The 27222-nt window shown below is 45.6% G+C and overlaps 1 protein-coding gene across 1 annotated transcript in view; it reads left to right on the plus strand.

The window, feature by feature from the left end:
* LOC123763412 (uncharacterized) overlaps positions 1–27222 on the plus strand; it is a 605113-nt gene that overhangs the window by 380572 nt on the left and 197319 nt on the right. Inside the window, exon 3 of the mRNA XM_069303202.1 lies at positions 616–702. Within this exon, the coding sequence (XP_069159303.1) occupies positions 616–702 (87 nt within the window). The remainder of the gene's footprint in view (positions 1–615; positions 703–27222) is intronic.

Below are 27222 nucleotides of genomic sequence, written 5' to 3' on the forward strand. Positions count from 1 at the left end.
CTCTCCTAATGCTTCTCTCTCCCCCCCTCCCACGACCCCAACAACAGCCTTCCCCCCTCCCACTACCGTCCCCTCCCCTCCCTTGCAGCCTCTCGTTATATCTCCACGAGCTCTCATCTTTCCGTTCCACAAGTCTGTTGGTTCCAGTGTTGGAAGTCTCCAGGTGTTTGTATCCAGCACGTGATGAGCTGTTGAGTACGTGAGTGTGGTCACGCGACCCCATCCTCAGAGCACTGCTCAAGTACTGGCTAGTTCACTCGCCACTCACCTCATGAATGAGGGACTCGCCACTCATGACTCATCACGGATTAGGGTGGAAATATTCTTGATGGGTTGGGATTGGACGCAGCTTTAACGAGCATAGCCTGGAGATACATGTACTCACCTAATTGTGCTTGCGGGGGTTGAGCTCTGGCTCTTTGGTCCCGCCTCTCAACTGTCAATCAACTGGTGTACAGATTCCTGAGCCTACTGGGCTCTATAGGTAGAGCCCAGTAGGTAGAGGTCTATCTATCTATACATGTATAGTTGTTAGACTGTGAACTGTGAACCGTGAACCACTTGATTAGTGGCTCTCCAATCAAGCACTAATTCATCTCTTCTTCTTCCCGACAGAGGTGGTCATGAGGGAGAAGAAAGGCGGAGCTTTAAGCAAAGTTCAAAAACTCAAGAGACGCATATCAAACAGCTTCGGGAAATTAGGTAAGTAACTGTTAACTTTCTCAAGACGCACTTGCCCCATTCTCCAGTCTTAACATGCCTACTACAGTCGCCTTGTATGTCTATGGAAATGATTGGGTAATATTATAGTGAGAAGACCATTTCTTAGTATTTCTTAAGACCTTCACTTATTACTCTTTAAAAAATAGTAGGAGTCAAAAATTCTCTTGCTGTTTACGACAGTATTCGAAGACATTGTTTAAGGTCTGGTCCGAAGGTCCTGAGGTTCCGGGTTCGATCCCCGGTGGAGGCGGAGACAAATGGGCAAAATGTTTCTTTTAACCCTGTTGCCCCTGTTATCTAGCAGTAAATAGGTACCTGGGATAACTCCCAGGGTACCTATTTACTGGATAACTCCCAGACAGCTGCTACGGGCTGCTTCCTGGGGGTGTGTAACAAAAAGGAGACCTGGTCGAGGACCGGGCCGCGGGGACGCTAAGCCCCGAAATCATCTCAAGATATAACCTCAAGAAGGTGAGGTATATTAGATATATAAGTATATAAGATATACCTCGTTTATAAGACTTGGTCCAAAATATTTGTAAATTGCAATTTAACCTTAGGATTACAATGTAAAATTATCCTAAAATTAGAATATATTTATATATTAGTTGCCTAATAAGCAGAGTTTTCCTGAAATTTTATATTTTTCTAAAAATAATTCCTTACGGCATACTACAGCTTCAAGTTACAATATATATATATGAACGTCTTTTAATTTGAATTAAAACTAACGTAGAAATGTTATGAAACCTAACCTAACCTAAGTCATTAATTCTTCTTAATATAGTATAATATTAATTTAAATAAACCAATATAAACAGAAATATTTGAAAATATAAAAAATTAATTTGCCTATAAGGCAAATCGGGTCTTGCATAGTGGGCATAGTAGTGCGTTCTGGCTATTGGTAAAACATTTATATATATATATATATATATATATATATATATATATATATATATATATATATATATATATATATTATATAAATAAAATATGCTCCCTCGAGTGCTACATATCCTCTTCTTCGAGGCCAAGAGTCCCTACAAACACAACCAGTGGTGGTGCCCTCCATATATCTTGTTCATTTTTCACGTGTATATACAAAAGGAAAGGGGGTGGTAGGACAAAAGAAAATGGAAACAGCATTAGAGGGGGACCTAAAAATCCCTTCCAAGGCGATGTGTGCGCTTCTCTCCGAGGCTAAGAGTCCCCCCTTCTTCCAGCCAGAGGTGGTACCTCTTTCCTACATAACATATATTAAAATTAACTGAAGTATACATACCCTGGTTAACCAGTTTTTAGGGTTAAGTTTGAATTAATTATATTGTATACTTTGATTAAATTACATAGAATATTCTTTCCTCTAAATTATGTTGAGTCGAGGCTACCTGGTAACACATCTGGCTCAGATATCATAAGAGAGCCCATATGATGATAGCGAGTGTACTCAAGTGTACTCAAGTGTACTCAAGTGTACTACAGGTGTAGGTAGAGAACTGTTACACGTCCAGGAAACGGATATTAGGTTTCAGACAGGTCTCTTATCATGTACTAGATTGAAATTGAAATAAGTTTATTGAGGTAAAATACACACAAAGGGATGAGGTAGCTCAAGCTGTTCTCACCCCGTTCAGTACAACGTACTAGATCAGTCGGTGGTAATCTTTCTCCATAAATAAGGGGCAGAGAGCCAATGATGGGCGGAAGGATGACCTATTAAAAGGGGGGTGAGGGGTGTAGGGTGACCTAGTGACGGTGGAGGGGGGGGGGACCTCGTGGCCGTGGTGGAGGGTGGGGGGGTGTAGGGTGACCTAGTGACGGTGGAGGGGGGGGGGAAAGGGGGGTGTGGGAATGACAAACCCAGGGCAAGGTGCTCATTAATTTCTGCTGGGCCGGTCGTGAAAAGTTGACTGGGATTGGCTGGTCTGTAATTAGCGAGACCTCGCCTTGTGTGTTTGAAAGAGAGCTGGTGGTGGTGGAGGCCCGCTCAGAAAAGTGCAACCCGGAGAGAGAGAGGTTTCTGTGGTGATAAATTCCTCCCCAGACTGACTTGTGGGTCCCAGGGGGGAGGGAGGGGAGGGGGATGGGGGGAGGGAGGGGAGGGGGATGGGGGAGGGGTGTATTAGCCGAGATGATGGATTTAGAGGGATTTCGCTGTAGATTTTGTACTTGGCTTCATTCTCGACTCATAAAGTACAAAACAGTCCAGAGAGTAAAGGTGAAGAGAAATAAAATATCCTCTTGGTGTTACAATAAAAGTCAGCCGCAGGGTCATGTCATATACTTGTATGTAATCAATTCCCTGTAGTTTAGCTGGGGAGAAAGACACGGTAGGAAATGCAGAATAGATTATCAGCACAATCAGAGAACACTGAACATCAGGGGTCCACGGCTGTTCAGTACTCTTCCCAACAAACATAAGAAATAATGCCGGAACAACTGTGGATTTCTTCAAGAAACGGATAACTTCCTGCAAGAAGTGCCGGACCAACCGGGTTGTAGTGGATATGCGGTCCTGTGAGCCGCTGCAAGCAACAGCCTGTTGGACCAAGTTATCACAACTTAAACTTGGCCCCGGGCCGGGCTTGGGGAGTAGAATAAACTCTCAGAACCTTCTCCCAGATATACTCCAAGTATATATATCCATATTTAATATAACAGTATGCTCAGGCCTTGGTGATCTGAAGGGAATTACGTACGATTATGGGACGTTGTCTGTAGTGTTTGTGTATACTCTGTCGCTCTTTACACAGACAAACTGTGTAGACTCCACGAGGTTATCTTTCTTGAGGTTATCTTAAGATGATATCGGGGCTTTAGTGTCCCCGCGGCCCGGTCCTCGACCAGGCCTCTACCCCCCAGGAAGCAGCCCGTGACAGCTGACTAACACCCAGGTACCTATTTTACTGCTAGGTAACAGGGGCATAAGGTGAAAGAAACTCTGCCCATTGTTTCTCGCCGGCGCCTGGGATCGAACCCAGGACCACAGGATCACAAGTCCAGCGTGCTGCCCGCTCGGCCGACCGGCTCACCTGGAGGTGCGAGTTCGGAACACTGTCACATCTCGCACCCGAACACGCTGCCTCAAGTTTAAGAAGCACAACAGAGCACCCGACCTCTAGTTAAAAAGTCACAAAGAGACCTCTCGGCTCTGTTGAGCCCTTTAGACAACAGAGCACCCAACCTTAAGCATGAAAAGCACAACAGAGCACGCACAAGAGTCCATAATATGAAGTACGAGAGCCCAGGCTTTCCTAGAGCCCTGGGAGGGCTCTAAGGAGAGCCTTAGAGCACTGGTCCAGGCTGACACCTCCAGTCAAGACAAGTGAAATATAGCACCAACGTAAACCCTTTAATGGCTACATAAAACCTGTATAGCATGTGAACTACGGCCCGGGACCGCTTAAACCGCCGTGAAAACCAGCCCATCCGCTCGACTAATGCCTCTCACTTTGTACGCTATGGTACACAATAGCATATACACGCTACGTACGCTATTTCGTACACAACGTTCAAGCTATACAGGTCAGTATGGAAAGTAATAGCTCGCAAGTATCCACGTTTTCTATGCGTTGGATAGGATAAGGTTAGGTGGGTGGATTGGGTTCATGCGTTTTTAAAACCTTTTATTTTGCACGTTGTAGCGGATAAAGAAAACGGGCTGAGGATAGGCTCCTTTTAGAGCGGAGACGAGAGGGGTTACTCAGTAATATATGGACTACAAGTGGAGGATCTGAGAGTCAAACTGTGGGACTAATTGAAGCTTAAGTCTATTCTTAGAAGAATGTTGTTCTATTATTAAAGGAAATAGTTGGGGGTCCCCGGCTGCCCCCGGGTCTCTCAACCCCCCCCCCCCATCTTCCCTCCCATTTCCCTCCCAGTGCATAATTTCTCATGTAGCTTAAGAGTAATTTTGATATTATTGTTTTTCAAATATTTAAGCAGGCATAGCTGGCGGCCAGTTCCAAAATCAGGCGTGGGGGTCAGGATGTAACCATGCCACTAAGTATTCTTTTCAATTATGGCAACCACAACCAGCCTAAAGTATAGCCCAAGTGTCTAGCCTCCAACCTTGGACACAGAAAGAAAGACAGACAGACAGACATTCTCATAAATATAGACGATTAAAAATAGTCCACACCAATCTACAAACAATTCATAACTGAGAATGAAGAATGAGGAATATTGTAAACGACTGATGATAACAACCATCATTACGGAACTACTACACAATATTCTCATAGTTGACACTACACAGCAAGAGTTTGAAGTAAATTAGACATTATACAGGTAAGTTAGTCATTATACAAGTATATTGAGCAGTACCCAAGTAGGACAATATACAAATTGGGGAACATATAAGTTGAGTAGTATACAGATAAGTTAGATAATATACAAGTTAAGAAATATTCTAGTTAAGTAATTTATAAAGTAATGTAAAGTAGTCATTGTACAAGTAAGCAGTGGGTGGGTGTGGTATTACTAGGGGAGCCGTGGGTGTGTGTCATAGTCGCCTACCAAGGTAAACACACAATAACTTACATTTTCTCCGTCAATTCCTTTCAATTAGAAAAAAACTAGACAGCAAGATAAATAGGATGCAATAACGGGGGGAATAGAGGGATGGGGGTAGAGGTGAGGGGGTAGAGGAGAGAGGTGAGGGGGGAGAGGAGAGAGGTGAGGGGGGAGAGGGGAGAGGTGAGGGGGGGAGAGGAAGATAAGGATATGTGGTTATGGGAACAGTTCTTGATCCCAGGACTGTAATGGCCAACTTCCTGCTCTTCATTGCTTATTTTTGGCTCGGAATTCCAGGCGGGTTCGGCTATGGGGGTCATTACAATCAATGTTATGGAGGGTCGGTATTGTTGCCGTAACTCTGTGATGTTCGGCTTTATGGCCGGGTGTGGGATAGCACTGTGTGATGGACGCCGGCTCCAAGAGTGAGCGGCGGCCTTACGTATTTCCTCACCACTGTCGGGTTCTAGCTCCTGGACCCATTCTCACCAGCCATTGAAAACTCGATATAGAATGAGAAAATCCGTAGGAGCCGTGGTGTGGATTCGAACGTATGATCTGGGTATTCCAAACACACGCCTTAGACCACTAAGCCACGACATGGTCAAAAAGGATTTCAACCTGAGGTTTCTACTGAACCCACGAGGCTTCCTGAGGCCTGAAACTATAGATTTTCCCATTGATTTTATCCTTTGAATTTTCTCATTAATACAAAATATCTATATTTTAGCAAATTAAGTGAGCAAATTAATAGAATATATAACTGTCCACTATGGTCAGAGTACAGCCGGTCAGTATTACATATGGATAATGTAGCCCCGTCCTCCTGAAATGAAAATATATATTGATACTTTCCACCAAATAGTTCCTATATGTAGTGACGGACCACCAGAAAGTTGGACGTCTGAGTTATTGAATTTAGACAAACCGGAAACTTCTTAACCGAAATACAAATAAATAACTTAACCTCTCCTAGCAATCCTAGGCGCAATACAGGCTTTATTAGGCCTAACATAGTACATACAAGTACTTATACTAAGCCTAAGAATATTAACGTTTGGTTTTAATCCTTTTTTTCCGGATCCTATAAGATAAATAATACAAAAAGTGGTTTACTGGTCCAGCACTTCATGTTGGTACTCCGGACCAAAATGTGCACTGTAAGTAGTGTCATTTCAGGACAGGATGGGTGATATCTTGAGATATCTTCTTGAGATATATCTTGAGATGATTTCGGGGCTTGGGTTGTGGTGATAAAGTGTACCCTATACAACTCTGCCTCTGGGTGTTGGGTGTAAACCCCGGGCTCCTGCTGCCCCACACACAGACAGGTGTATGTATATATGTGGATAATGAATATATGTATATGTTTTAAGCTGGTCAGAATTGCATTTCTCCTTTGTAAACGCATATTAATCATAGGTATTGCTTGTTAGCATTGTAAATGCATACGTTGCTTGTTAGCATTGTAAATACATACATTGCTAGTTAGCATTGTAAATACATACATTGCTAGTTAGCATTGTAAATACATACATTGCTAGTTAGCATTGTAAATACATACATTGCTAGTTAGCATTGTAAATGCATGGCCAAGTCTGTGGTACAACATAATAAAAAAAAGAGCAAATGGGATCCTGTGTTGATATATCACACACTGAGGGAGAGTTTTGAATGATATATTTAATTTCCTTATAACAGTCTCTGCGAAATCATTCGACAGAATGTTATCATAGAAATCATTCTACAGGATTTACAATGGTGTTTTTGCACACAACCTGCGCACAACTGGCAAAGTGGGGGAGATGGATATTTCCTAACCAACACAACTCGAAGAGTAATAGTCAACAAAGTCAAATCCGGATCATCCACTGTGAAAAGCACAGTCCCCCAGGGTACTGTGCTTGCTCCGGTAATTTTTTTCAGACTGTTGACTAGACCACACACTAGAAAGTGAAGGGACGACGATGTTTCGGTCCGTCCTGAACCATTCTTGTGTTACTCATCCTCATATCGGGCATAGAGAAGGACACAAACTGTTCTGTATCATCCTCTGTTGGTGATACTCGGATATTTATAAAAGTAGAATCAGCAGACAAAAAAACAGAAAACCTCCAAGCAAATGTTTATCTGGTCTTTCAATGGACATGATATTACAGAGAACATGATGTTTAATGATAAGTTGGCATCACGTAGCTGGTTCTTGACACACTCTGTACTCCCCTTCATATAGTCTAGGGCAGCTGGTTCTTGACACACACTGTACTCCCCTTCATATAGTCTAGGGCAGCTAGTTCTTGACACACACTGTACTCCCCTTCATATTGTCTAGGGCAGCTAGTTCTTGACACACACTGTACTCCCCTTCATATAGTCTAGGGCAGCTAGTTCTTGACACACTCTGTACTCCCCTTCATATTGTCTAGGGCAGCTAGTTCTTGACACACACTGTACTCCCCTTCATATAGTCTAGGACAGCTGGTTCTTGACACACTCTGTACTCCCCTTGATATAGTCTAGGACAGCTGGTTCTTGACACACACTGTACTCCCCTTCATATAGTCTAGGACAGCTGGTTCTTGACACACACTGTACTCCCCTTCATATAGTCTAGGACAGCTACTTCAATGCATATGGGCCTAAATTTGTTAGTCAAAAATTAAAAATGCTCTCCGGAATATAAATTAGAATGTGTGTTAGGGGTTGAAGGCCACATTCTTGGGGGCTAGCTTCATTAAATTTTTAACGGTAATTGCTGTAGGTACGTGCCCAACAGGTCGGGATGGGTATAATTGAAATGATTGCCATTTTCCACAGTGTGTCAGTAGGAAACCCTTGACTAATCTAGCAATATCTTACCAACTGGATATGGAATACATTGTTTTTCTTTGCTTTTCTTACTGTAATGTAAAACATTTATGCACCGATATCTGGGAAGTATAAAAAATTTTATTGATCATATTTTACCTGTAATGTCATGAATGCATATTACAGACTGTCATATTGCGCCGCCCCTCCCTTACCTGCCCAACTGTTCCCACCTGAGTCTGTCCTCCACACTACCCCCCCCCTCCACCCCTACCAGAGTGTCATCTCCTCATCACCGCCCCGCCCCTCATCACCGCCCCGCCCCTCATCACCGCCCCGCTCCTCATCACCGCCCCGCTCCTCATCACAAGAGACCAAAAACACAGGATATGATGAAGGGGAACCTGCCTCCATATGACAAGAGATAAAGGCCTGGGAGTGGACATAACACCGAGCGAACTCCGGAGCCTCATATATATATATATATATATATATATATATATATATATATATATATATATATATATATATATATATATATATATATATATATATTTATATATATATATATATATATATATATATATATATATATATATATATATATATATATATATATATATATATAATTAATAGGATAACGTCGGCAGCGTACTATACACGAGCAAAACTTAAAACAGCATTCAGGAACCTAAATAAGTTGACATTTAGCTTTCTGTACACCTACGTGAGACCAGCTTTAGAGTTTGCCGCCCCATCATGGAGCCCCAATTAAAAAAAAATGCTCGTAAGGAAACTCAAAAAGGGATCAGTAGTTTGCAACGAGGCTCGTTCCAGAATTGCGAGGGATAGGGTATGAAGAGAGACTGAAGGAACTCAACCTGACAACGCGCTAGAAAAGGAGAAGGGAAGGAAACTATCAGGGGGGAAAGTGGCAAGCCATTACGACTATATAGCACTGAGAAGGGGTCAGGACAATGATTTGGGTTGGGACGAGGGAAAGGAATGGTGTCACTTGGACGGTCGGGGTGAATGCCGACCTGCATGAAGCGAGACCGTCGTTCTACCGTCCAGCTGAAGTGGTTGGAGAAAGGAGAGAGTGGGGGGTGTCATGGTGGAGACATACAATACTTGGGAGGATTGACAGAGTGGAAAAAGATGAAATGTTCGCAATTAATACCAGTTGACGGAGGCGGCATGAGTGGAGGCTTGAGACTCTCACAAGCCATACAAATGTTAGACAATTGTTAATTTGGCGTGAGAGTTGTGGGAAAATGGAACGAGTTGAAGGAGCAGGTTGTTGAAGTTACTATGTGAGTACAGGAGAGGTGGTACCCGGCGGTGCACGGGTCGATCATGTCTCTCTATCTCACTGTCTCTGTATCTCTCTCACCAGTATGTATCATGTCTGTATCACTGTGTATCATGTGTGTCACTATGTTGATCGTGACTGAGTGATAGCGGTCTTAATATCTTGTGCATCTGCTTTACTTCCTCCTTTGTGGAGTGGCTCGATCCCTGATGTTCTAAGTGCACCATGGATGACACCAGTATCTAGCGCTCCCTCTCCCTAAACGAGGCTCATGGCCTCTGATAATGTTTTAGCTTTTGTTCATGTTTGAATATAGAGTCCCAAAAAAAATCTGGGCCTGACCCAGGGTGCCCGGGCATGCTGTCAGTGGCTTGTTGTTGTTGTTGTTGTTAAAGATTCGCTACCTGGAACAAAGCTCCAAGCAGCACGGGCTATGGTGAGCCCGTAGTGCCTTGTCAGTGGCTACTTCAGAGTCCAATGGGGTTAGTGTGAATTCCTATATGATTCGAGGTTGGATCCCGCTGTAGTTCACTCATTTCAGTTCCACATCACATATTCTCCCCCCTCCCCCCTCCATCTCCCCTCACTCGAGGCCCGGCCCCATCTCCCCTCACTCGAGGCCCGGCCCCATCTCCCCTCACTCGAGGCCCGGCCCCATCTCCCCTCACTCGAGGCCCGGCCCCATCTCCCCTCACTCGAGGCCCGGCCCCATCTCCCCTCACTCGAGGCCCGGCCCCATCTCCCCTCACTTGAGGCCCGGCCCCATCTCCCCTCACCATATATTACCACTAACTTAATGCTTGGCTTCACAGAATACTAAACTAGAACAACATAATTTTTTATGCGCCATTTCCTGTGTTGTACAACACGGGGTGTGTGATGCGAGGTGGTGTAGGTGGGTGAGTGGTGGGTAGATAGGTGGGTGAGTGGTGGGTGATGGGGTAGATAGAGGTAGATGCAAGAGGTAGTTTGGTGATGGGGTAGTTATGTGGAGGACTACATGTATGGTGAGTGGTTAGCTGCAGGGGAGATTTTGTAGATGAATGGATGAGTATTTCGATGGATGAGTTAAGCAGATGGGTGAGTGAGGCAAGTCGGTGGGAGGGTGAGTGAGGCAGATAGGTGGATGAACATACAAAACTAGATAAATACAACATGGGAGAGAAGAATTGGACTTGTTCACTGGAGCAGAATGAATTGTGGGACATGATGACGACATATATGATCTACGCGTTTATTTTGTACATTAATTATTTTAATAACGATTACCATGCCTCTTCACATGAATATTTCTCTATTCAGTTACACCATTTTCTTCGTCTTGCAGGACTTAATTCAGTTCTTGTAAACGCTTCTCCAGTGAGTTAAACTTAGAGCAGCCTTCCCACAGGTATAGTGCGCAGGGCTCTGTAGAGTATCATGCAGGGCTCTATCACGTCGGACAGAGTAAGGGGTGCCTTTTTTGGAATGGGAATTATCAGGGGGAAAGCGCCAAGCCATTACGAATATATAGCACTTGAAAAGGGTCAGGATAAGGATTTGGGATGGGACCAGGGGAAAGGAATGGTGGCCAACCACTTGGACGGTCGGGGATTGAACGCCGACCTGCATGAAGCGAGACGGAGCTCTTTATGTTAATCTTAAAGGGATGTTGGTCTCTTAATACCACCGTAACACACTGGCCTCTACCTATCTCACTATAATTAACTCTTTGGTGTTCCTCATGTAGGGGATTAATATGTTGAAAGTTGATCATTACATAATGGAGTCTTATTGCCCTTTTTAAAGGTCACTGCGATATTTAAAGGTCAGTATGGTATTTTAAAGTCACTCTTGTAGAAAAAACTTTAAATTATACGAAGCAACTTTACATCTATTTGTTCGAGCATGTAAGTTTGGCAGAGTAACAAGGCGGTCTGCGATCTTACTCTGGCACGGTAAAATGTTTCTAGCTTTATTTATAACAATGTCTGTCTGTCTGTCCAAGGATGGAGGCTTGGGGCTGGTCGGATTAAATACTTTAACAATTGTTATAATGTATAGAGAACCTCCAAGAGATATTCACGGAGTGTCAGATATGTGGCGTGTTTCCCATAGAGTTGTTTCCATGAACATATAGACCTGTATGCGAGCAGGAACTGCGGCATGATCTCCCGCACTACATCACTGAATGTCCAGTTATTAGACCATTCAGACCAGTCGGCATGAAGTACCTGGAGCTTCGCAATTACTTTATTCACTCTCGTGTTCTTGAAGATATCCTCATAATACACCCAAAATTTGCCAGTGCAGGCTACTGAACACATGGACCTGTATGACTAACCATCCTGTGTGATGGGGATTTTTTAGCATCACGTAGCTAGCTTTTTGACACACACTGTACTACCTTTTATATAGTCTAGGGTAGCTGCACAAATGCCGACTTACCTAAAAGGGTGTGTATATATATATATATATATATATATATATATATATATATATATATATATATATATATATATATAATTTCTGAGATAAATGGGAAAGGGGGAGAGGGTGAGAAGGGAAGGAAGAAGTGGGAGACCAAAGAGAGGGGAACGAAGGGAGGTAATGGAAAAATGGGGTGAGGTTGGAAGCCTCAATCAGGTATCAAGCAGACCAAACAGGGAGGAGGGCCAAAGGAGGGGAAGTGAAAGGGGGGGTGGGAATAAAGGGGGGGAGGGGTAGGGAGATTATGGAGGGGGTTATAGAGACATATTAGGTAATATATTGGGGGGTTTTGTAATGGTAAACAGATAAGAACCCCAGCACTACAGCACCTTGGAACACATAGACACTAGAGAGCGCACCTGGAATAAGATTGAGTTTGAGACACTCTGAATTACTTACCTCTTGGGGGGAGGGGGTTAGCCTCGTCAGTCCGCTTTACTGGTAAAATCATTTACCTGTCACGGTAATCACATCTGATTGATTGATGAAGATTAAGCCACCCAAGAGGTGGCACGGGCGTGAATAGCCCGTAAGTGGTAGATATTTTGGAGTGAATGTGATGTTGGTAATTACATTAGTTGTGGGTGGTTAAGATGCCTGAAGCGGCCCGTAGGCCTACACATCCACCACACCTTGGGCTCTGATGGATGTATGGGCCTGCGGGCCGCTACACGCAACAGCCTGTTGGACCAAGTTATCATAAGTCGAACCTTGCCCGGGCTCGGGGAGTAGAATTTCCAGAACCTACTCCTGGAAGCCTAGTCAGAGACCGGGCCTAGGGACGTTGATCCTCGGAATAAAAAAAACGTTAGGTTGGTGTACTCTAGCGAGGCCCAAGAGCTGGAGCTCGGTTCCCACAAACATAACCAGGTTGAGCGAGGGAGCACGCACGCACACTCACGCACACTCACGCACACTCACGCACGCACGCATCAGTGGCGGGCTGCAGACTCCAGCTTCTGGAGCCTGGCAATTATTAGCCATTATCGCGGACGTTTCCGCAGTTATCACTGATATATTTAGCACCATTTATCTGATTTCTCGCTCTTCCTCTTCTCCCATTCACAATGTTGATGACTTATTGCGGTATAAATGTTGTATCTGATGTTAATGTTGCATTAATTGGCGAGGAGGAGGAGGTAGTTACCAGTGTGCCTTGTTAGCCAGTGTTGTCTAACGACCCGCTCTGCCAGAACACTGTTCTCTGAGGAGGCCTGGTCGACGACCGGGCCGCGGGGACGCTAAGCCCCGGAAGCACCTTGAGGTAAGCTCTGCCGGGGTCTTACGTCGCGCATTACTGCCTCGCGTTACTTCCAGTAACGCATTCATGCCTGAAAGATAACTTTTAGGGTCACGCTTCAGCTCCAGGGCCCTGTCTTAAACGTCGGTCGTCTTATAAGGGATAATTAGCTGCGGGCCGCTCCAAGCAACAGCCTAGTGGACCAAACTCTCACAAGTCAAGCCTGGCCTCGGGCCGGGCTTGGCGAGTAGAAGAACTCTCAGAACCCCATCAACCAGGTACCGACGGGTTTTGTTTTTTGGAATATCTAATTTTAAAATGATGAATGTTGGTCGAATTGTCTTTGTGGTCTACAAGCTCGTTTCCCCTAAAGCGTGTCGTCATATTCCTGTGGCTTGCATGCGTGTCCTCTCGTTACCTTACATGTTTGGATCATGTCCCCTACATTTCTTTGTTCATCCTGTGTTCACTTCCCATAGTCTTTCCACTTCCCACCTCTGAGGGAAGTAAGGTATCTGTCTTAAATCAAGCCTCTGTACATCTTGGTGTAGGGTTCCATGCATGTGCTGCGTACTCTGGCATTGGTCGGATTTACAGTATGTTTTCTCATCACTGTCTTCTTGCTGGCCAAATTACCTTGTACTGTTAATATGGTTATAGTGATTTTTTTTTTACTTACCATGCCAGCTCGAGCTTTTGGGCCCCGCCTCTTTGAGTACCGGGTCCCTGGTGCGCCTGCCGCCTCTCAACGTTAAAGTACTCATAGTACACAACGTAAAGTAGGTTACATGCAAAAATAAGTAATCAACTGGTATATTTAGCGAGAGGTTATTGACAAGTATTTTTACCCTTAATGTTTACAGAGCTGTTCCTTAGAATACTTACTGCACAACAGCTATCCTGTTGGCTATCTTCCACATCCTGCTGTCTCTCTCTCTCTCTCTCTCTCTCTCTCTCTCTCTCTCTCTCTCTCTCTCTCTCTGTCTCTCTCTCTCTCTCTCTCTGTCTCTCTCTCTGTCTCTCTCTGTCTCTCTCTGTCTCTCTCTGTCTCTCTCTGTCTCTCTGTCTCTCTCTCTCTCTCTCTCTCTCTCTCTCTCTCTCTCTCTCTCTCTCTCTCTCTCTCTCTCTCTCTCTCTCTCTCTCTCTCTCTCTCTCTCTCTCTCTCTCTTGGTCTCTTAAGGCATTATTCCAGTATGCAGATTTGAAACTAATCCCAGAACTCACTCCAGATATGTCTGCCCTGTTATCAAGGATTTTCGACCAAATGGCATGAGTTGCTTTAAGCTCTGAAAGTACTTCAGTCACAAATACTAGAAGATATTAGTGTGCTTTTTCCCAGAATTTGCTAGTACAGGCTTGCTAGGCTAGACGCTCGTTCTTCTAGTACCATGTATGACTAGCCATCCTGTGTGATGGGGATAGTAGATGAACTCATAGGTAGCTCTTGGCTTATACTCTGTAGTCCTTTCTATATAATAGGGTGGCAGCACATTGCTTTGAGTACCTAAGTTAGTGTTTTGATTGACAAATAAATCGCTTACGCTTCAGAGAGTAGTTTGTGGGAATTTTAAGTGGTCAGAAGAAATAGTGTTTTATTTAATGAATTCTGGCAGTAATTTTTCTCTGTACATCGTGTATGTCAGCGCAGGTCAGGCGCTGATATGAAGGAGGTTTGGAGGGATATAAATAGAAGCTGTCTCGTTTGGATAAATAGGTCTCCTGCAGTATCCTTTATCCTTACTTTCTTCCTATGTTCGCCAGTATTTGGGCAGGTAATGTGCGGTAATAGGCCATTCCACCCTGGAGACTTCAGGCGTCTTAAGTGTTACCATTGGCTTGGAAAGTCTTGTTGAAATTGGTCCTGTCATTTAGCGCGTTACAGGAATTAGTTTTTAAGTAACATGAGGAGCTCCCTACATGGAACCACATGATCCACTACAGTGAACATGACGAGTCTGTTCATGACGGTATAATCCATGAGTCTGAACATGACGGTATAATCCAGGTATGGATTATACCAGGAGTTGGTTCTGGAAGTTCCACTTCTCAGGTCCGCCCTGGGTCAGGCTGGACAGGTGATAACCTGGTCCAATAAACTGTTGCTTCCAGCGGCCCGCAGGCCCACTACAACCTGGTTGGTCGAACACTTCTTGCAAACAGTTACCTAATTGCTTCTTAATGAAGTTCACATTTGTCCGGCAATATTTCTAATGCAGGCGATGAGTCACAATAACGTGGCTAAAGTATGTTGACCAGACCACGTCGTCGTCCCTTCACATTCTAGTGTGTGGTCTGGTCAAAAATATTTCTAATGCTTGCTGGGAGGGTGTTGAACAGCCGTGGACCTCTGATGTTCAGTGTTCTCTGATTGTGCTTATGGCACCTCTACTCCTCACTTATTTGATTCTACATTTCCTTCCGTATCTTTCGCTCCAGTATGTTGTTATTCTACTGTGCAAGTTTGGGACCTGGCCCCTCCAGTATCTTCCATGTATATGTTATTTGATACCTCTCTCGTCTCCTTTCCATAGAGTATATTTTCAGAGTTTGAGACGATCCCAATAATTTAGGTGCTTTATCGTTTCTATGTACCGTATATGTTCTCTGTATTCCCTCTATTTCAGAAATATATCCTGCTCTGAAAGGGGAAGTGAGTACCCAGCAATACTCAAGACGGAACAGCACCAGTGATTTAAATAGTTTTAACACTGCTATGGGGGGGGGCCCTAGATTTGAATGTTCTCATAATCCATTTTCCTGGCCGCCGCTATATTTGCTCGGTTATGTTCACTAAATGTCAGGTCGTCAGACATCATAATTCCCAGATCTTTTACATATTGTTTTCCTTCTATGCAACATTATTTCCTTCTATGAGTAGGTCTGATTGTGTCCTGTACCTGTGTTTCGTTCATGTTAATTATTTCAACTATACCTCAATACCTGGAACTTATCACCGGTCCAATAAACCGTTAAGCATGTTATTTTATGTTGCCCAATCAAAGATTTTATTGATACTGTGTAGTAGTTTAAAGCTAAAAAAAAAAAAATTACGAGTGAACAACAGTCAACAGGAAAGTGCGTTTATGACAAATCAAGTTTATGACACTTGTGATACACGCGAAAGTGTATCACAAGTGTATCGTGTATGACAAGTGTCGTTCACTTGTCATACACGGTATGACAAGTGAACGACACTGATGAACACAGTTGACGAGCGAGTTCCATTGAACATGAACGAATTAAATTGACTGTGATGAGCGAGATACATGGGGATCAGAGACGGTGAACAGGTGAGTGTGTCCCCCCATGCCTCAAGCCCCGGGCGCGGCTCGGGGGGGCGCTGTCCCCCGCCGCGTTGAGGTTATTGGCTTTAGCGACGTTTATAAACCCGTAAATGAGAGCACACTAGCGTCCCCTTTCTAGATGTTGGCGCGCGAGTCCCCTCGAGACTTGGTCGCCAGATTATACCCCAAGTTCTCTTCATAAAGTAGGAGACAGTGGGACACCAGACGCCTCATAAAAACGGGGACAGTGGGACAGCAGACGTCCCATAAACAGGGGAACAGTGGGACAGCAGACGCCTCATAAAAACGGGGACAGTGGGACAGCAGACGCCTCATAAAAACGGGGACAGTGGGACAGCAGACGTCCCATAAACAGGGGAACAGTGGGACAGCAGACGCCTCATAAAAAGGGGAACAGTGCGACAGCAGACTCCTCATAAAAAGGGGAAAGTGTGACAGCAGACGCCCCATAAACAGGGGAAAGTGTGACAGCAGACGCCCCATAAACAGGGGACAGTGGGACAGCAGACGTCCCATAAATAGGGGAACAGTGGGACAGCAGACGCCTCATAAAAAGGGGAACAGTGCGACAGCAGACGCCTCATAAAAAGGGGAAAGTGTGACAGCAGACGCCCCATAAACAGGAGACAGTGTGACAGCAGACGCCTCATAAAAAGGGGAACAGTGGGACAGCAGACGGCTGATAAAACTTGTGTTTGGAGACAATTTAGGGCCACTACTGGCGAATATTAAGCGCTGACTCCCTATACTTGGAGGCTGTCTGCGGACTCTGCCGCGGAAGTCAATAGGCGGGTGTCAGCTGGTTGTGAAGGGGGGGGGGGGGGGCTCTAACATTCACACTACGACGACTTCGAGTCGTCTCCTCCACGATGGAGGAGACGACGGCCCTCCGCCACGTCCTCCTTCCGCCACGTATATATTGGACAGGGAAGACTGTCTTTACCGTCTCGATCTGTGAACGCTTTGCCGTCTCCTCCCACTGTCAAAACCTGAGACGCTCAGTTCACGTACAGTAACCTCGCCAACTTGTCGTTCTTAGGGTCCAGGAACGTGTGTACTTCTCAACTCGTTCTCGCACTTGCTCACAGTCAATATTGGCTTATTTAATAAGTGCATGTGTGACATACTAATTGATTGTGAATATTTTCTGTTTACCTTGAAAAGCTTCATAGAAAACACCGACCTCACCTAACCTTCTTAGTATGTTAAGATAAGCATCTTATTGCTTCCTATTTACAATTATTACTTAACCTATCAACGGTATAGGTTAAGTAATAATTGTAATTAAGAAGCAATAAGATGCTTATCTTAACATACTAAGAAGGTTAGGTGAGGTCGGTGTTTTCTATGAAGCTTTTCAAGGTAAACTAAAATATTCACAATCAATTAGTATGTCACATATGGACTTATTAAATAAGCCAATATTGACTTAAAGCAAGTGCGAAAACGGGTTGTACTACTGTACACCTCTCCCTCGGGGGGGGGGGGGGAGGTGGGGGGGAAGTAGTATTATGTACTTCAAAATTACAGAATTTTTGTATCTTTTTTGCGTAATATTTAATCTATTTCTTTATTTTGTGAGAAATAGTGACACGAGAAGGACAGTCTCCATGAGCCAGAGCTCTGTCTGTCTGTCTGTCTGTCTGTCTGTCAGTCTGTCTGTCTGTCTGTCTGTCTGTCTGTCTGTCTGTCTGTCTGTCTGTCAGTCTGTCAGCCCGTCCTCCTCTCGTATTGTCACAACGTCACAAAAATGATGTTCTAAATCGCCCTAACCTAACCGAACTCAGGACCCACGGAGAGAAAATGTAACAGCCCGTCTATTGAGGCAGATGCACATGCGGGTGTGTGTGTGCACGAGGCAGATGCACATGCGGGTGTGTGTGCACGAGGACGGTGCACATGCAGGTGTGTGAGCACGAGGACGGTGCACATGCAGGTGTGTGAGCACGAGGACGGTGCACATGCAGGTGTGTGAGCACGAGGACGGTGCACATGCAGGTGTGTGAGCACGAGGACGGTGCACATGCAGGTGTGTGAGCACGAGGACGGTGCACATGCAGGTGTGTGAGCACGAGGACGGTGCACATGCAGGTGTGTGAGCACGAGGACGGTGCACATGCAGGTGTGTGAGCACGAGGACGGTGCACATGCAGGTGTGTGAGCACGAGGACGGTGCACATGCAGGTGTGTGCAAGGACGGTGCACATGCAGGTGTGTGAGCACGAGGACGGTGCACATGCAGGTGTGTGTGCAAGGACGGTGCACATGCAGGTGTGTGTGCAAGGACGGTGCACATGCAGGTGTGTGAGCACGAGGACGGTGCACATACAGGTGTGTGAGCACGAGGACGGTGCACATGCGGGTGTGTGCACAAGGCAGTGCACATGCGGGTGTGTGCACAAGGCAGTGCACATGCGGATGTGTGCACAAGGCAGTGCACATGCGGGTGTGTGCACAAGGCAGTGCACATGCGGGTGTGTGCACAAGGCAGTGCACATGCGGGTGTGTGCACAAGGCAGTGCACATGCGGGTGGACAGAAGGTAATACAATTATTGGGAAGTGATTACGTGGGAGAAGACGAGCCCCACCTACACCCACTGTCGGTGGGGGAGTGGTAGTGGGGGAGGGAGGGGGGTGGGGGGAGGGAGGCAGGAAGGGAGGGGGGGGGGAGGGGGGAATGAGGTGAGAAGAGGTGAGGAGGAGGAGGAGGTGCGAGGAATGGGGAATAATGGGGGAGGGAGCAATATAGAGTTAGAGGTGAGAGAGAGAGAGTGGGGGAGGTTATCTTGAGATGATTTCGGGGCTTTAGTGTCCCCGCGGCCCGGTCCTCGACCAGGCCTTCACTCCCCAGGAAGCAGCCCGTGACAGCTGACTAACACCCAGGTACCCATTTTACTGCTAGGTAACAGGGGCATAGGGTGAAAGAAACTCTGCCCATTGTTTCTCGCCGGCGCCCGGGATCGACCCCGGGACCACAGGATCACAAGTCCAGTGTGCTGTCCGCTCGGCCGACCGGCTCTCTGGGGATGGGAGAGAGGAGGAATAAAAGAAAATAAATGATAGAGGTGAGGAATAAGTGATAAATAAGAGGGAAAATAAAGAGAAACTAGAGTACTTTCCTAACATGATTGGCATGGCCAAGCTTCAGCTCCTGGGTCCTAACTTATTCGTTTAATACAGTAACTCCCAAACCTATAAATTCTTATGATGGGGTCCTAAGGTTGTGGATAGGTGTGGTGCTGTTGCAACACTCCACGTCCGGTCTTTACACGTATTCCACTGGCATCCTCGCCGCCTCTGCGTGAAGAGCTTCATGGTGTACCCGTGAGCATTTATGTCGGGATCATGTCTCCTCAGAGTCTGGTGTCCTCAAGTGACACTAGGCTCAGCCTCCTCAGTGTGAGGGGCGGAGTGGTGTATGGAAAGTGGGGACTAACAAGAGAGTAGCAGACATCAGAATAGTATAATAGTGAAACATGTCTGGAAACACTTAAGATTAAAAGGAAAGATAAGAAGCCTTCTATTATTCTTATTTTCCTATAAGGTAAGAATAGAATGGAAGGTAATTCTTCCTCACATGGAAGCTGCTGGAGATCACTGCCTATATGTAGACCACCTATACGAGGCCTGTCTTAGAGTAAGTCGCCCCATCGTGGAGCCCCCATAAAAAAAACGCACACATAATGAAGCTTGAGAGCGTGCAGAGGTTTGCTACGAGACTCGTCCCAGAGTTGCGAGGGATGAGGTACGAAGACAGACTGAAGGAACTAAACCTGACGACGCTAGAAAGGAGGAGGGAGGAGGAGGTTGGGGCCACGAAACAGTCATATAAATTATTTACAGTGACTGATAGGTTGGAAAAAAAGAGGAAATGCTTACAGTGAATAACAATACAACAAAAGGGTCACGGATGGAAGCCTGAGGCACAAATATGTCATAGAAGTGTTAGGAAGTTTTCTTTTAGCGTAAAGTTAGTAAATGATATGACCTAAACGAACAGGTTACAGAAGCGACCTCAATCCACAACTTCAAAAGCAGGTATAATAGGGGAAATAGATTGGGAGTTGTATTGCATCAGACAACCGGTTGGTAGAAAAGCGCGGTCCAAGAGCTAGAGCTTGATCCTGCAGGCACAAATAGGCGAGTACACACACACACGGAGAAATGAAATTTACGGTGGGACAATCTGTCTATAAATCCTGCTAAGTACACGGGCATGAGGATTCTAAGAGGCTTCTGGTGGAGCCTGTGTATCATGCCTCCCAGCTGACTGGGGATGGGGGGAGGGGCCTGGGTGTTGGGGGAGAGGGAGGGGATGAAGAGAGGTGGGGGAGAGGGAGGCAGGATGGTGGGGGAGGCGGGGGGCGACGGTAGTAGCACCCAGGAAGAGGTTGGGAAAGAGGGGAAGAGATGGAAGGATTTAACGAAGGAGAGAGCGAACTAGAGCACACCTGGAGAGGGTTTGGTGAGTTGTACTCCCGAGCCCGACCTGAGGCCAGGCTCGACACTCGACTCTCTCTCGAGCGAGCTAACTAGAGAGAGAGCAAGCAAGAGCGCCAGAGAACAAGCAAGAGCGCCAGAGAACAAGCAAGAGCGCCAGAGAACAAGCAAGAGCGCCAGAGAACAAGCAAGAGCACCAGAGAGCAAGCAAGAGCACCAGAGAGCAAGCAAGAGCACCAGAGAGCAAGCAAGAGCACCAGAGAGCAAGCAAGAGCACCAGAGAGCAAGCAAGAGCACCAGAGAGCAAGCAAGAGCACCAGAGAGCAAGCAAGAGCACCAGAGAGCAAGCAAGAGCACCAGAGAGCAAGCAAGAGCACCGGAGAGAGCGAGCGCGAGAGGGAGAGAGCGCGAGCTAGAGAGAGAGAGAGAGAGAGAGAGAGAGAGAGAGAGAGAGAGAGAGAGAGAGAGAGAGAGAGAGAGAGAGAGAGAGAGAGAGAGCTAGAGAGCTGAGTGATAACTACAAGAGCCAGACCCCGGCCATACTCACCACCGGTGGCTCTCCCGGTAATCAGATCACTGGGAGGAAACTTTCCCGCTCTGTCATTAATCACTCGACGCGGACTAATATGGCGGCCTCCATCACTCAGTCGATTTGACACACGTCACTCATCTGGAAGGACTTTTCCTCCCCCTCTTCTAATTTCTCTGAAGGACGTGTATATTGACAACCTGTGTTGGCGCAAGTTGAATTGGCTGGTTTCACACACAGGAGCCAGTAAACTGGGTCGTAATAATACCTCTGTTGGAACATAAACATTGGAGCTACATTTGGGGTTGGTGGATATTATGAAGACTTTCCTACATTAGTAAGATTGTGAGGGTTTGTGTCAATATTGTGATGGGGACGACACTGGTGGTGGTGCCTCCGTCGAGCAAATGTCACCCTAGCCGCCTCCTGTTCCAGCATTTCCCCTTCCTGACCACATAAACGGTGGAGTAGCCTTCAGTAGCTCTGTGGTAGAGCACTTACTGCAATGGGCTGGAGACGGGCACTTGTCGGTGGGCGGGGCGGTGTGCCTGGGTGGGGTGCCTGGGCGGGGTGCCAGGGCGGGGTGCTGAGTGTGTGGAAAACAGGTGTGGCCCGGCCCTGAGTGTGAGGATGACAGGTGTGGCCCGGCCCTGAGTGTGTGGAAAACAGGTGTGGCCCGGCCCTGAGTGTGAGGAAGTGCAGTAAAGAGAGGAAGATCACAACCTTCCAGGTGCAGTAAAGAGAGGAAGATCACAACCTTCCAGGTGCAGTAAAGAGAGGAAGATCACAACCTTCCAGGTGCAGTAAAGAGAGGAAGATCACAACCTTCCAGGTGCAGTAAAGAGAGGAAGATCACAACCTTCCAGGTGCAGTATTGAGAGGAGTCGGTAAACTATTCTTTTATCCAGGACGAGCTCGGGTGAAGCCTTTTGATAAAGGTGTTTGTGCTCCTCGAAGGAGGGGGGGGGGGGGGGAGGGGAAAGGGGGCTCTTGGGAAAATAATATTAAAAATTCATATCCCATAACCTTACCTTAACCTTGCGGTCACAAGATGGGGGGGGGGGGGATGGAGGAGCGTTTCCACTTGCCTGTGTGTAAATGCTTTTGTTGCATACACTGGGAAAAGTTGAGCTCGAGCTTCTAAGCCCTGCCTTTCGAGCTTTCGATGGACTAATGCAATGACTTCTTCCTGTACGAAACTTTCATTGAAGTATTGATGTTGCTTCATCAATACAGTAGTTTTAGTTCCATTCGTAAAAGTTACGAGTCTTGAGCTAAATGTAAACTTTTAGACTTCTCTGAGACTGATGTGCGGCTTCGCTTTCCATCGATAACGTGTCACCCAACTAGTTAATACATAATAAAAGATTGCTTTGTCAAATTTGCCAACCACCTGGACGGTAGAGCGCCGGTCTCACTACATGCAGGTCGGCGCTCAATCCCCGACCGTCCAAGTGGTTGGACACCATTCCTTCCCCCCGTCCCATCCCTTTGTCTAATTTGTCGATTTTGCATAGAATCTCTTACGTTGTTGTCATGTCCCTGCTGCTGTCGTAATCCAGCGTAGTGAGGTTCCCTTCTGAGGTCTCCACTGTTGCTCATTCCTCTTCCTCTCAACGACCAGCCTTGTTGAACAATTGTTCTACTTTCATTTGGTGTATCTTTAAGTGAGGATTACAGTAGCGATCAGTGTAGTATGGAGGAAGAGCCTGGATACAGGGCAGATACCAGCAGCACTTGAGTCAGCAGATTTAGCTTCTCTACACTAGAAGGAGTAAAGCGTTGGGTAAAAATTATTTCACATGTGAAAATTGTCGAAAAAAGTGATTGTTAGTCAAATATCTAGTATTATGGAGAACGTTGAACTTTACTATGCCAGGTGAAGGTGGGTTTAAACCGGGAAGCATTACAAGAAAAGCAAAATGCCGATGTTGTACACGTGAACTTTGCGAAGACATTTAGCAAGAGTGATCAAGGAAGAATAAAGTTGTCCACAGGAATAACAGTGTAAAGCTGTGTATCCAATTTCAGTGTCCTTGCACCACTGTTTATCCTCAGTCTCATGTCAGATATGGACAAAAACCACAAGGAACAGTTTTCTGTCATCCTATGGAGATGATACCAAAATCTGCAGGAAAATTACTCCTCTGGAAGATATCGAAAAGTACAATCCGATATCAATAAAGATTTAAATTAGATAACAGAAAATATAAATTTTTAACAGTGATAAACTCCAGGTACTTGGATGTGGTAAAATTGCAGAAGCCAAACGAAATACATGTACAAGACACAGCCAGAGCTCCTCATTGAAGGAACGCAACACGTACAGGACCTGGGAATAGTGAGGCTTGATGACTTAGCGTTTAGTGAGAATAACCAAGCAAACATGCCACCAGCCATGTAGGAGCCGGTCGGCCGAGCGGACAGCACGCTGGACCTGTGATCCTGTGGTCCCGGGTTCGATCCCGGGCGCCGGCGAGAAACAATGGGCAGAGTTTGTTTGAGATTTGAGAGAGCAGTCACCTAATATATTCATCTACATTTGGGTCACAACACCGACTACAGGGTGTGACAAAAACATCACCACCGACCACAGGGTGTAACAAAAACATCTGGTCAGCCTCTTACCAACAGAATTTTTTTTATACAGAAACGCGAGAGGCATTATACAGTTCTGTACCACTAACCTCACACACATTCAACACCAGGCAACACCTGGCAACACCTGGCAACATGTCAACACCTGGCAACCGTTATTTTTTATCCCCTTTCAGGCCTATATCCAATCCTTTGATCCATACTTCTGACCTTCCCAAACCTCGAGTAGTTACGTACATGTAACGCTAACTCTGGTACATAGCTCTCACTGTGGAGCTCATCGGGTTGAAGCCGTAACGAGGGCGGCGACCCGAGCTGCGTCTCATTCCTGAGTCCCAAAAGCTGCCAAGACATTCAATCTACGAGGAGATTCTTTCACCAAAGCAGACTTAAGGAACTGAAAGTTGAGCTTGCAATAAGAGAGTCAGGGGACCCTCCACTAAAATGTTTTTTTTGCCATGAAAAACAGAGTTCGGTGCTAATTACAGTGGGAAACTGGAAAGGCAAAAAATAGCATCACCGGCCACTCTACTACCTCGAAGACCTTCACCTGCTTGAGCAAGGCTCTAGAATGGTTACCTCCCTGGGAGGATGAACCATGTAGGATTATTATCTTAGAGGTGACAACGAAAAGGTTCAACATGATACCACAAGAAATGAGGCATAAGTATCTTAAGGAAATTTATAGACTCTGGAAATAGATAAAAATCTACACTGATGGTTCATCTAATGCTACCAATGGCAGCGCTGGAGCAGCGTACACTGTAATTAGGAATAATGCCTCTCTAAACGAAAGCGAAGAAAAAGCACATATGGAGAACTATGCATCTTTAAGACAGAGCTAATTGCCATTGTTATGGCATTAAGATCCCTTGAAACAAACACCTAAGGTGCAGTGATCTGCACTGGTTCAAAAGCAGCACTACAAAGCTTTAGGAAAAGACAGACAGGAAACCAAGCAATAGTCGCTGAAATCAAGAGAGCTGTGAGAGTACTAACCAATCAGGGAAGATTGGTCAAATGCCTGTGACTCCCCTCCCATGTTGGAATGTGTGGGAATGCAACCCGTTCTCGCAAATTTAATAAGTCAATATTGACTTATTAAATATGTGCATAGGTGACATACTTAACATAACAGATACCCTTAAAAAGATTCATAGAAAACACCGACCTTACCTAACCTTGTTAGTATCTTAAGATAAGCATCTTATTGCTTCGTAATTACAATTATTACCTAACTTATAATAGGTATAGGTTAAGTAATAATTGTAATTACGAACCAATAAGATGCTTATCTTAAGATACTAACAAGGTTAGGTAAGGTCGGTGTTTTCTATGAATCTTTTTAAGGGTATCTATTATGTTTAGTATATCACCTATGCACGTAGTTAATAAGTCAATATTGACTTTACGAATTGGCGAGAACGGGTTGGGGAATGAACGAGCAGATGTGCTGGCTGCTGAAGGTGCTGACGGAGACCACATTGAATACTTCATACCCAAAACTGCTACAAATCAGAAGAATTATCAGGCAACATTGCCAAGACAGAGCTACTGAGGAAAGGTGGATAGAAGAACAAATCAGTCAATCCGTACGCTGGTACAATGAGGTTGCAGCTGGCAATCCCAATTATTATAGACGAAGGATAGTTGGTTGAGGGAGAGAATCTCGAATAACGAGAATAATCTTAGATACAAATACCCATAGAGATTCGGGATGGAAACAACAGCTGAGCAGTGGAGCTGCAGCATCTGTTGAGTGTGTGATGGACACCGTCTGGATGGGCACCTGAGGTACTGTACCCATCTAAGTGACATTAGAAATCTTAGAATACAAATGTGTGTAGAATAATAAACCCAACATTGAGTTGGAAAAACACTATTTGCCAAATACTGTCATTAAAAGTCTTCCCTATTTTGCACTCGAAAAATAACGTAACTTTAAGGGTTCGTTAATCTTCTCGTTTGATAAACTGTTCACTTGAGACAGTTAAGAAAGAACCAGTTGTGTCTGGGTACAAGTGACAGGATGAACAACCCAGCGGGCTAGCAATGCTACCTGTTGACGGGTGTGGAGCGCATGCAGTTGTATTACATAAGCCACGTGCACTTGGAATATGTTGCAAGCGCATGTGCCTGGATGCAAATGATCATTGGTGTCATGTTTTTGAGAATGACACATCCAGCGTGAGGGGGGGTTTTGATGGCTGAGCGTCTTGTGTTGTGGCTTCCAACTGCTTCATTGACCAGGTTCTTGAGAACATTGGCGTCACACATAACCGTAAGCCCCCAACATCTGTTCGGCGTTGAAAGTTATGATATACTGACCACTTCAGTCAGAACGGGTCAAGACTTAGAGACGAGTCTAATCCCATGCTTGCCTACCTTGTCCAGAAGTCTGATAAATGATATAGCGGCTGGCCATATCTCTCTCTCGCTCTCTCTCGCTCTCTCTCGCTCTCTCTCGCTCTCTCTCTCGCTCTCTCTCGCTCGCTCTCTCTCGCTCGCTCTCTCTCGCTCGCTCTCTCTCGCTCTCTCTCGTTCTCTCTCGTTCTCTCTCGCTCTCTCTCGTTCTCTCTCTCTCAGATAAATCTTTTGGGTGAGTGATTGGGTTGAGTAAGGTAGGTGATGTGTAATAGTGATATATTGAGGTGTGTGAGAGAAGTGGGCGAGACGCTGACAGATTGCTCAAGAGTCTCAAGAAACTTGTGGAGACGGCTGCTGACGGGCCATTTTTCTCCACACATCTTCATTTATTCTAGTTTTTTCTCTCTCTTCTCCTTTTCTGGCTTCTGTACTATTTCTCATAACTTGTATTCTCCTCTTCCACCCTCTTCTCTTCTCCTCCTCCTCCTCCTCGTTATAATATTCCTTCTACACACAGAGATCACACTAACGTGATGCATCAAATGAACAAATCCACAAGGGCCGTGACAAGGATTCGAACCTGCGTCTGGGAACATCCCAGACACTGTCTTAATCGACTGAGCTACGACAGGGTAAAAGGGTTGAAACCGAAGTTCTACTGAACTTCCAGTAAGTTCAGTAGAACTTCGGTTTCATCTCCTTTTGACCATGTCGTAGCTCAGTCGATTAAGGCAGTGTCTGGGATGCTCCCGGACGCAAGGTTCGAATCCTCGTCACTGCCCTTCTGGATTTGTTCAATATTCCTTCTTCTCCTTATTACTCAATTACTCCTTTCTTCCTTGCCCAACTACGCCACTTCTGCTCCACTAGCTTTTCCCCATCTTTTAGTAGTGTTGTTGGTGCTACTGTTAG

This window comes from Procambarus clarkii, chromosome 49 (genome assembly GCF_040958095.1).
Source record: "Procambarus clarkii isolate CNS0578487 chromosome 49, FALCON_Pclarkii_2.0, whole genome shotgun sequence".
Classification (NCBI taxonomy): Eukaryota; Metazoa; Arthropoda; class Malacostraca; order Decapoda; family Cambaridae; genus Procambarus; species Procambarus clarkii.